The 11,091-nt window shown below is 41.3% G+C and overlaps 2 protein-coding genes across 7 annotated transcripts; one reads left to right on the forward strand and one right to left on the reverse strand.

Annotated features, from left to right (window-relative positions):
- Positions 1-1,847: 1,847 nt before the first annotated feature.
- LOC115741890 lies at positions 1,848-3,955 on the reverse strand. Its single transcript, XM_030675906.2, has one exon. It carries the CDS (start codon positions 3,875-3,877, stop codon positions 2,072-2,074), a length of 1,806 nt encoding a protein of 601 aa, XP_030531766.1. The 5' UTR covers positions 3,878-3,955; the 3' UTR covers positions 1,848-2,071.
- Positions 3,956-5,473: 1,518 nt separating this feature from the next.
- LOC115741952 (kinesin-like protein KIN-1) lies at positions 5,474-10,055 on the forward strand. 6 transcript variants are annotated; one of them, XM_030676001.2, is made up of 15 exons: positions 5,474-5,729; positions 5,941-6,043; positions 6,304-6,347; positions 6,871-6,900; positions 6,980-7,099; positions 7,182-7,207; positions 7,372-7,453; positions 7,827-7,868; positions 7,952-7,985; positions 8,115-8,190; positions 8,275-8,491; positions 8,570-8,661; positions 9,062-9,176; positions 9,251-9,430; positions 9,712-10,055. In XM_030676001.2, exons 1-15 carry the CDS (start codon positions 5,616-5,618, stop codon positions 9,919-9,921), a joined length of 1,485 nt encoding a protein of 494 aa, XP_030531861.1. In that variant the 5' UTR covers positions 5,474-5,615; the 3' UTR covers positions 9,922-10,055. The 6 variants fall into 6 exon arrangements, with proteins under 6 accessions (XP_030531861.1, XP_048138899.1, XP_030531862.1 ...); XM_030676002.1 differs by having other exon boundaries at positions 5,589-5,786; positions 5,939-6,043; positions 8,275-8,661; XM_048282942.1 differs by lacking the exons at positions 5,941-6,043; positions 6,304-6,347 and having other exon boundaries at positions 8,275-8,661.
- The last annotated feature ends 1,036 nt before the right edge of the window (positions 10,056-11,091 follow it).

Raw genomic sequence — 11,091 nt, forward strand, 5'->3', positions numbered from 1 at the left:
ACCCTTAAAGGACAGTTTGACCGCCACATTTTAAGACATGTTACGCTTGTCATAACAAATCAACACTTGTCATAACGAGCCGACACTTGTCACAACTAAAGTCACTACTTTTCAACAGTCACCCATCATACAAATGAAATCAATTTAAAACAATCTGATAATCAATGTAAAGTCTCAAGCCCAGATTTCATTCCTATGGAGCGTAAAACAGTAAGTCTAGCCGAGGACAGGATCCCATAATTCCGTCGTCCAACGATATGTGTATAAAAATAGCGAGTTCATAATCTAGATAATGAGGAATTAGCGCGGTCCCGAACGAGCACCTTCGCTTTTATAAGCAGGGCATCGCCTCCCGACACTTTGGGAGCATCTAAAGCTTTCCTCTACTGGATTTGCTTCTCTCGACACAACTAGAGTCATCAAAGAAAGTTGTCCTTCAACCTACCACATCGTGCATTTGGAAGATCTTACCAATCATCGACACAGAGAAGCAAACAACCCGTTAATCCTAAGAACAAGAGAATCTATGTCCTTCCTAGTATGTCATCCTGGATTTCCTGACAGGGAATCCTGGGAAAGTGTCGAAATCACTGTAAGGTGAAAGGGGAAGCATAGTGATTCCCCTTGAGAGCCAACATATCTGAAGAGGAGTTTGCCTGAATCCTGGAGGAGAAAACATGGTCAAGTGCAAGATCTGGAGGTGATGAATAGTGCTTAGCATTAAAAGAATGAGGTTGAATTCCCTCTATCAGATAGACGAGACAACGGTCCTCGGAATGAATGAGGAGTAATAATGAATATTCCTCCATATGCACGACAAAAAAACCAAAGTTTGATTTCGTCCACCACCACTTTCAGGAGTAAGCAGAGTCTGCATCCTACACAATGGAACGAGGTCTTTTCAGCATTCATACATAACAAACATACAATGTCCCCAATGTCCTTAAAATAGCAGGACTTATTCTTACAAGCCCCAAGGACACGAGATTGTCAAAACTGAGGTAATAAGATTCCCCCATATGACTTCACATTGTGCAACATCAAAGGTCTCAGAACAGCACTTAATCACCAATGGAAACAGAACACAAAAGCATATAGCGCTTTCTGTATTTTCTGTGAGTTGGGAATATGCTTCCACGCGTAAATACACAGCAAAACTATTCCTGCACCTCGAGGTTAAGAAGGTGGAGATAGCAGAATCTCAAGCATAACAAACTCACTCTTCGGCGCGCATTACATGACATGTCAGATACAATTTGTTGCTCTTTTCCCCTTGTTTTAGACAGCAAGATATTTACCATGATTCCACAGAAGCACACTGAGAGAAACACCACACAAATGAGGAGCTAGACATAAGTTAAAAACGGATACAGCTCGATGACAAAAATACATTCATGAGGATACCCACGTCTTGCACTGCTCTTCCACTACTTCCCACCACAGTTAATGTGTGCTGAAGAAACTAAAAGCTTTAAACACAGTGAAAAGCAAGCAAGAATAGCTTAACAGAGTAGTGACCGAGAACTGTTAAAAGAATTACCACCGATGCAGCTTGGCTAACATCCACTCTTCAGATTTAGGGACATGAAAGTAAATTTCGGGTACAGATATGTCGGACCTTCATTTCGCAATCTCAAATGCTGCACGTACAAGACATCAGGCATTTGATATCCTCGGAAGTTTTCAAACATATCAAATCACAGGAACATACATAACTTTAAGGACTCACGGAAGAGTTCATCTAATTCTCCGAACTAATAGCTAATAATAGACATCAAAACATGAACATTGATAGGACCAAGAATTCTTCGATGAGGCAGCCTCCCAAACGATATATTTTTTGAGTTCATGAAAATCAAGATCATTCCCAGAGCTAACTTTACCTTCAATCAGTTTCAGAAGAAGATTTAACAGAATAAAACGCAAATATGAGTCAAGAAAACATCATACTACATCATGCCACTGAGCAGAACCTAATCTTGTATCAACATGAAATTTCCCTCAAAATATCTCTCAGTGCCTTATATCTGGCAGGAGATGCACAAAAGCTATTACCCCAATGGGGAACAGCCTATTCAGGCTTTTCTGTTCCAATATCACCATCCAAAATGGCATGCCTAGTCAGAACAACCTCTTTCACGAGATTCCTGTAAGTAAATGGCCTAACTGCTGCTCGCAGAAATAGTTCTGGAGGAATCTTGCTCTTCTTAATTCTCTTCCTCCAAGGGCCGATTCCAGCGATCTTCCATTCTTCTGGACTGACTTTTGCTCTTGCACCCCTGATAGCCGTTTCATCTCCGTCTTCCACGATATTCCTCTTCCCCTGGAATTCCATTTCCTTCAATTGCTTCTTATAGAACTCCGACGTTACTTCAACACTCCGCTTTGCTAACTTTTCCATTCGTTCGGAGTTATTCACTGCCTTATTAAATTCCTCTTGCCAATATTTCTTATCCTCTTCTTCGTCGGAGTTGTCTTCTTCTATACCCGATTCATCAGCTCCGCCATCTTCCAACTCCATTACTGTATCATCCAGATCACCTTCCTCCTCCCCCTCCTCCTCATCATCATCATCAGCACTCCCATCATCCTCTATCCAATCCACAATCTCATTATCGCTTTTACTACCACTCCAATCATCTTCATCGTCCGGAGCATCACAACCCAATTCCATCTCCTCCAACTTAGCTTTCCACTCCTTTGTATATGGATGCAACAGCTGAGCGGGATGATTTGTCAGCAAAAACTCCAAACACTCATTTTTCTTCTCGTCACTCGACTTCTCATAAGCCTTAACCACATCATCTACAAAGGCCTTGGGATTTGCCTTGAGAATCTTGCACAAGCCATTGAAATAAGTACACAATTCGACCATCCCATCACCTTTTTTCACCTTGAAAAGAAAGTCCTTCTCTGTCCTGGGATCGAGAAAAGGCGTCAGCAACCGGAAGAAATCGTCCTGAGGCTCAAACCTACATTGATACACTGGTCTCTTGACATAGATTATATCGGGCCTCATCCATGCAGCACATTGCGTAATCAAGTTCCGAGCCTTATTCCCGAGCCTACCCATCAAATTCCACTTATCCAATCTCTGTTTCCCGGCTTCCAACACTACCTCGGCCACCAAAGTCCACTGCTGCCATGGCGATTCCCTAAGCGTCCACTTTGGGTGTCTCACGAACACCCAAAAGTGCCTAAACCCCACGCTCTTATCCATTTCCTTCAACCTCTTGCCGAAATCCGCCGCCATCTCAAACTGCTCAATCTTCTCCCACTCCTCATGATCTCGGACCTCGCCAATAATGGTCACGCGCTCGTCCGAGAACCTGCCCCGAATCGGGTCGCCCACCACGACCCCTCTCCAAGAATACGGCCCGAATTCGCCATACTTGTACCAATCGTGAGGGTGCCGCAAATTGGGGTCGTCCTTCTCCATGAACCTGACCATCCTGTCATATCCCAGGCCAATCATCTGGAGCTCTTCCTCGGAGAAGTTGTCGGCGTGGTTCTTGCTAGGGAGCTTGAGGCGGTAGAAGAGGGACTCGGCGAGCTTCCGGCTCTTCCTCCGGGCGTTCCGCTTCGCCTCTCGCCGCACCTCGGAGCCGCCCTCGATGCGGCCCGGCGAGGGGCCTCCGCCCTTCTTCTTGCTCCTGCCGGCGAGTGCTCGGGCATCGCGGCGGCGCGGGGAGTCGCTCCGGCGAGGAAGATGGGGCGAGGAGAGAGAGAGGGGTGTCAGGAAGCGGGGGTTCGGTTTGAGAAAGAGGGTCTTCTTGGAGATGGGGCTGGAGCATGGGAGGCGAAGGGGAGGTATCGGCAACAGGGGGTTTAGTAGGGTTTTAGAGAAGGAGAGACACAGCAGGTCATGGTTCAGCATTTGGAAGCAGAGCAATGTGCTTGGCCTTCAAGGAGTCGTCTCATTGCATCCCTTTTACCGCCCTAAAGGATGACAAAAGAAGAGACTTTTTCTCTTTTCTCTCTCTTATTTTTTTTATCATAAATTATTTGTTCGGAGTGAGCACCCAACTAATTCTCACCATAATCCAGTCGAGTCGAGCCGAGCCGAGTCGAGTCGAGTAAATAAGCCGTCGAGCTCGGGCTCGATTCATTTCGCAATGCTCAAAATACAATCCGAGCTCGATCATATATTTAATTTCCCGCTTGAACTCGACTCTACGAGAAACTCTACTTGATATCATTATAATACACCTGTCCATTGATTTTGAACTTAATAAGCTAGAAGGTAATATGATTTCATGTACTTTTATTAATTTTTAGAATTTTAGAAACATTTTTCATAATACAGTACAAGTTCGAGTAGATTTTATCAATTGAGTATTGATCATTGAGAATGCGATGAAAGTTTTTAGGTTTTTATTTAGTAAAATTGTGTTTTGTTAATTTTGGATGATAAAAACCAAAACGTATGTGTACAAAAGAAGATACACCAACGTCCATGTTTACAATTCGAATTCTTCGAGAAAAGAAACGTTCAAAAAAAATATGATTGCCACGTGTCGAATTCACTGAATGACGGGGAGCACGTATAAGTGTTTTATCATTTGCAATATTTTTCAGGAAATTCTTTAATTTTGAACGGTCGTTTCCAAATATATAAGATATTTACCTATCACAATTTCTAAAGAACTTTCGGAATTTAAAGTACTCGTATTTTTTGGAAAATTCCAAATAAAGATTCAAAGTACTCTCATTTTCTCAAATAAAAATCCTAAATGAACTTTATTTAAAATAAGATCCCGAGATGGCATATCATGTTTCAAATAAGGCATTGAAATAGCTATAGAATTTCAAAAAAGGACCTAACCTAAAGGACATTTTCCTCATTTCTCCATTTTGATTTTTGATTTTATCCTTTTTCTATTTAAAAATAAAATCACAGACGGGAGGGCTGTTCTGTCGCCCCCTTGTTGGTGAGGGCTTAACGACGCCTCCACGAGGGCTAGCGACCCTACCGACTAGAGGAGAGGGCCTGTTGACCCTTGCCAAAATTTAAAGAGGGTCGGGCCCTCTCTCTAATTTGGGCGGGGCAGTCCTCTCGCTTGTGTGTGTGCGTGTTTTTTTTTAAATTTTTAAGAAAACATAAAAAGGAAAAAAAACTAATAAACAAAAAAATCAAATATAGGAAAATAACAAAAATGCCCTTGAAATCATGTTTTATGGCCACTTTAGATTCTTATTTGAAATAAAATTCAGTTCAAGCTCTTATTTGAAATAAGGTTCACTTAATGCCGTTGTTTCGAATTTTCTCTTTTTAAATCCAATGTTTGATTGGAAGAGAAAGTGTGGTCGTGTATTTACATTACAATTAAAAGAAAATTGGAAAATGGCCTTGCAATTCCTGGTTCCCTCCATTTTCCGTCGCTATAAAAGGGGGGAAGGAGCGTTTCTTCTCCCAGACTCGGAACCAAGTCGCATTCCAACATTCAAATTCTCTCTTCCTCGGTAAACAAAATTGCCTCCTCCTCCTCCTCCTCCTCCTCCTTCTCGCTCTCTTCTTTCCTTCAATATCTTCGATTTCCTCTGCATTTCCGCCGGTACTCGTCAACTTCCTGAGCTCGATTCGGCCTTCTCTCCGGCAGTGCCAGTGCGCAGACATGGCCAATATTACCGTCTGCGCGCGGTTCAGGCCTTTGAGCTCGAAAGAGAGGAGCGGTCATGGCGATTCCGTCTGCATTGAGCGGATCAACGATGAAGCCTTCAATCTCAAGGTGCTTGACGAAGCTCTTTTTCTACTTCTGTCCGATGAGGTTGTGCACGTGCCGGAAGGTGGCGGATGATTAAGTTATTCTCGTTGATTACACCGAGTCGTGGAATTTGTGCTTTCGAGTGTGATTTTGTGAACTCTCCTCTCGTATTGGCTGAGATCGTGCTGGTTTTGATTAATTATGCTGTTGTTACCTCCATGTCGATGGTCGTTAGGATGAAAAGGAAGGAGAGATGAAGTTCAGCTTCGATAAGGTGTTCTACGAGGACTCCAAGCAAGACGATGTCTATTCGTTTCTGGCTCATCCTATAGTTCGAGGTAAATCTACAGTTTTGTGTTCATTTCTAGATGTGAAGTTTTTTTGCTCTATAGAGCGAGAATCATTGATCAGAACATTAGGTGCTTGTGTCAACATAGACATGAGATTAATCAAGTACTTTCATGCGAATCCACTGATTTCTTCTTTTAGTAGATGTATTCATAGTGAGAATGTAATGTTAGCACGGCACGCACTGTCTAGTTTACTTCCCGGTGTATTAATTTTTTTAGTTTGTTTGTTTTGGTCTTAAATCTAACAGATGTGGTGAATGCAATAAATGGGACGATCATCACCTATGGACAGGTGAGACACTATGCTGCAATAAATGACGCATGGTTTCTGTTGTCTGTTGATTCCTCAACTCTTTACCTTGATGTTTCACTTGGACAAAGTAGATCAATTATGAGGTAGAGAGGCATGACTAGATGCAACATGTTTAAATGTGGAGGAGATGATGCTAATAGGTGCTTTACAAATGAATGGAGTAGACGTAATCCTATGATTAGTGCCATAGTAAGTCTCGAACAACCTCTTTTTGCTTGATCAAGTTGAAAAGGTTGTATGGATCTGAAGTTGCCAATAATTGTTTGTTCTACTCCTAGCAATTCGGTTTGGAATTCTTTCATAGTTTTCCAGTTTGACATTTTGCATCGTTTTTCCATGTAGAGGAGTCCCCTGTCCTTGTTCTAGCTAGATGTCATACTTCAAATTGCTGCAGAGCTAGAACCGCATATGTGATACTTAACTTATTTTCTGAATATGCAAAAGAAATTATACCGGTCATTTTCTCTTTTCTAACAACAAACTCTATTTATTTCTGGAACAGACCGGAGCTGGAAAGACATATAGCATGGAGGTGATCAGTTTGCCCGCCGAATAACGTTAGTAGATGGCTATTGATATATACCAGTTCAGTAACAACAGTGATGAATCAGGGACCAAGCATCCTTGAAAGTAACGATGCCAAGAAAGGTCTCCTTGCAAGAGTGATCGATGGAATTTTCAGAGAAATCACTTATGCTGATTCAATCAAGTATACAATCAAATTGTCCATGGTAAGCCTACGCGAGCTGCTACCTGATGCTTCACTTATTATTGATGTAATGCTCTAATTTTAACGTTTTCCAACTTCTTTAGGTAGAGATCTACATGGAGAAAGTAAGGTATCGATTACCATGACTGGATTATAAGCCATTCATGTTGTAATTATGACTTTTCATTATTTTATTGATTGCATGCTGTATGTCATTCTCCTGAATCTCATCCAAGAATCCTAGGAAGTTCTATGAATAAAACCTCATGGACATTATTATTTTTCTTCTTCCAGGGACCTTTTGGATCTTTCAAAGGACAACGTACAAATTAAAGAGACCAAATCACAAGGAATATTGTTACCTGAAGTTACGGAGGTGATGCTATTCACCAGCTCACGCGACTGCTTTCAATCCACTGATAAACAGAGAGTAGTTAGGCTGTATAAGTGACCAATTTTTTATGTGCAGTGGCCCTGAAGAAGCATGCATCTTAAGAATCTTACCTGCATCACACACAATCTAAAAAAAAATTGAGAATATTTTGCCCTTTGGACTCAAATGGTGTTCCAACAATGCCGCTAGTGGAACAACTAGAAATTTGTTTGTGGCTGGACTAACATAAAATCCACCTATCCCTTGTAGTATGCACAAAAGTGATAGCTTATTAAGTTAAAACCACCTACATTTACACGTCATCTTATGATTTCTTTCTGTGAAAACCCCTTGATAGTTTCCCCCTTCCCTCCAGATATCTCTGTCAGACTCTGCTGAAGCATTACGGAGCTTATCTGTAAGATACAAGCTCTTTTTCTTTTGACTGTGTTCCAATATTCCCTGAGAATTGATCTTCTAGTTCCGTCCCCTGAAATCCAGAGTGGTATATGCAACAGAGCGGTTGGAGAGACCCGTATCCTTTCTCCTTTCCTTTCTGGCTTGGTACTTGTTCTTCATCTTGCGTAGCCAGATCACAACTTTCTTTTAAATATCTGCTACCTGCCCTAATTATGCATGCAGTTTTGAACTTAAGCTGAAACAGAAATGAATGTGGGCAGCAGCAGAAGCCATTGTATTTACATATTCTCGGTGCACCAAGAATCAACCAAACAGACGAGGTATGGCTGGTCTCTTATGCGATTACGATTTCTTGGTAATCTTTTCCTTTCTCATATAAAATTTTGTGTCTTCATTGTGGCCAGAACATATGGAAAACTAATTCTCGTGGACCTGGCTGGCTCTGAGAAAATTGAGAAAACAGGAGCAGAGGGCAGGGTTCTTGAAGAAGCTAAAACCATCAATAAGTCCCTGTCGGCACTTGGAAATGTAGTACATGCCTTGACATGTGGTCCAAACGGAAAAGGGAATCACATTCCGTATCGCAACTCCAAACTTACTCGGATTTTGCAAGATTCTCTTGTGAGACTGCCCCACATTAGCCCTTCCATTATCCTGCTAGCATGTATTCAAAACATAAGCAATGAGTTCGTCTCACAGGGAGGGAACTCTCAAATGGCATTACTATGTTGTTGTTCACCCAGCGCTTCAAATGTGTCAGAAACTCTGTCAAGCCTCAGGTTTGGTGCCAGGTATGGAAGTGTGAAGTCAAACTCATTTAGGGCAGGGCATGTTCTTATCCTGATGGCAGGAATACAATGAGAAAAAAGAAAACGTTTCAGAATCAGGAGGTTCTAGCTTTCTCTATTCCCTTTAGAAGGCATGCAGAGGAGATAATCAAACTCAGAAAAATCACGTATGAGCTCCCCAGGTGTATTGACCATAAGCAACCTATCCATGAGTAGATATGTTCTTTTCTGTTCAACTAGTTGAAACTGACATTAATGCAATTTCTACAAGTTAGAGAATTTGCACCTTGAGCTTTATAAGTTCTGATTCATCAACTATGTATACTGTCTTAGATGTGTTGTGCTGTGCGGGTGGTGGATGCCACCATGCTTTCTAATTCCAATTTCCCTATCATTTCTTCAGGGCAAAGCATATAAAAGCATCACCACGTGTCCACTGTACCAAAGATAAACATGCTAAGACAATCAGAACATCCTTCCCATCCGAAGACGGATCATGTGATGAAGTTACAGAAAAGGTTAAGGGGTACAAGACATCTCATTAAACTCCATTGATCAATCTATTTCGCCCTCTCACATTTGGCATTTGTAGCCAAGGGAGAGCATGGATGCTGAAGATGTCAAGTTGCTTCGAGATTTGTTCACATGGGAGGGTAGAGCACTCGATCCTAATTTTCTTGAGGACTTGGAATTGGATTGGGGGTTGGTTGCTGCACCAACTAATATTCCATTGCGACAAGCTGTGGAGGAGCTTGCCTCTGCTGTCGAGCTGGTTAGTCAAGAATCTAGGTTGCACTTGTTAGCTTATTTCACACTTTTTCTTTGACCATGTGATGGTTCTATGCCACTTTATGGCGGTAGAAAGTATGACATGGTGACTCGGAATCGAGTTGCCAACTCATTTTAAAATGAAGTCTTGGGGGGATTTTTTATTCTTTTGGTACTTCCATGAAACTGAATGACTGCTTAAAGCCATCTAATGTCCATGTCACATGACGAACTTAACACTCTTTTAGCCGTTGCTTATAGCGACATTTCCGGCTCTTTTGACAGCTTAAAGATCAGAACAAAGTCCTCGAGGCGATGCTGGCAGTTGTGACAAGGATGCTGTCATCTCACGGTGAGGCAAATGAAAACGTTGGCTTCGGGCACTTGGTATTGGAATCTCTAAAACCCTCCATCGCTTGGGTTGCATCATTGCCCCTGTTCAAGCTGTTGACAGACAGCTATGCCTTTCTATCATGCTGCTGCTTTACAAAATGAATAGGGTAAAAAGGGAATTATGTTAGAACTACAGTAAAACCTCAATTCAGAAATTGTTCCCTATTAATTCTCTCCACTACTTGTTTTGATGCGACTCTGTGAATGTGTATATTGGAACTGAATTGTTAGCTCTCCACATCCCTTATGGGTTAGTGAAAAAACAAAAAGGGACATCTATTAGGCATTAGTCTCATATGGTTGTGCCACGTGGCTTGAATTAGGGCGAGCTTAGCATAGTATTAAAGCCAGAAAAGGTACGGACCTTGATCTCTGGATAGTCAAATTTCAAAAGATAACAGCTATTTCTAGACGTGGGATCCCTTTTAATGAGTACTAGGTGTTATTTGAATCGATGAATGTACCTGATATCAATTTCTAGGGTTTAAGAGTTATTTCAAATTGATGGAAGGTAATTGTAATAAAAACCATTCTCAAATGATTTAACAAGACTACCGAGTGATCGGAAACAGATTTGGTGTATTTGAGTTTTAATTAAAGGATGACAGAAAGTAGACTTTTTTGAAAAAGTCGAGTAAAAGCTGTGATGGCCAGAGGCAAAATCAACATATTGTTTCCGTTAATCAAAAGTAATTGCTAAGTGTATACAGCATAAGTTCGTAATGAAGATTGTTACACGTGTCTAACATATATGTGCGACAGAGGGCGTGACCACTTTGACAACGTTAAAGTAGAGGGATAGAGTACTTTTGAACTTCATACATCGTACAGATAATAGTTAACTGTATAGACTGATTTTTACCATTTACATTTTGCTTGTGTTTCGACTGTTGTTTCACAAGAAACGCGTAGAATCTTTCGAAATGTCAAGATATCGGCTCGTAGATTTACATATAAATTCAATCATTACTTCTAAAGACTTAAAAGAGTAATACTTTTATAACTTAAATCTTGAAAGAGAAGTTAAGAAACTGAACAGAGATTGGACTCTATAGAACCCAACGCATAATCCAATGACAAATCGCTCTCGAGAACTTCAATGAAGGAGAGAAGGTGGAGGAAGGGACCGGAAGAGTAGGGCTCCAACTCTGAAGGAAACATTCTTAAAACTTGCAAATTTCGACTGCTACCGCTATACCGATGCATAGCAAATCCCATCAATACTTTTCAATCTCCAAAAGTTAAAACCTCCCAACGTACTTGTAGCCAACA

The sequence above is a fragment of the Rhodamnia argentea genome, chromosome 7, assembly GCF_020921035.1.
Source record: "Rhodamnia argentea isolate NSW1041297 chromosome 7, ASM2092103v1, whole genome shotgun sequence".
NCBI classification, from domain to species: Eukaryota; Viridiplantae; Streptophyta; class Magnoliopsida; order Myrtales; family Myrtaceae; genus Rhodamnia; species Rhodamnia argentea.

What these genes read in the sequence shown, in the direction of transcription:
- LOC115741890 (XM_030675906.2), bottom strand. Translation starts at nt 3,877, where the DNA reads ATGCTGAACCATGACCTGCTGTGTCTCTCCTTCTCTAAAACCCTACTA.
- LOC115741952 (XM_030676001.2), top strand. Translation starts at nt 5,616, where the DNA reads ATGGCCAATATTACCGTCTGCGCGCGGTTCAGGCCTTTGAGCTCGAAA. An exon ending in ATACAATCAAATTGTCCATG is followed by an intron (nt 7,100 to 7,181) that starts GTAAGCCTACGC and finishes CAACTTCTTTAG; the next exon opens with GTAGAGATCTACATGGAGAA. An exon ending in AGCCTCAGGTTTGGTGCCAG is followed by an intron (nt 8,662 to 9,061) that starts GTATGGAAGTGT and finishes TCATTTCTTCAG; the next exon opens with GGCAAAGCATATAAAAGCAT.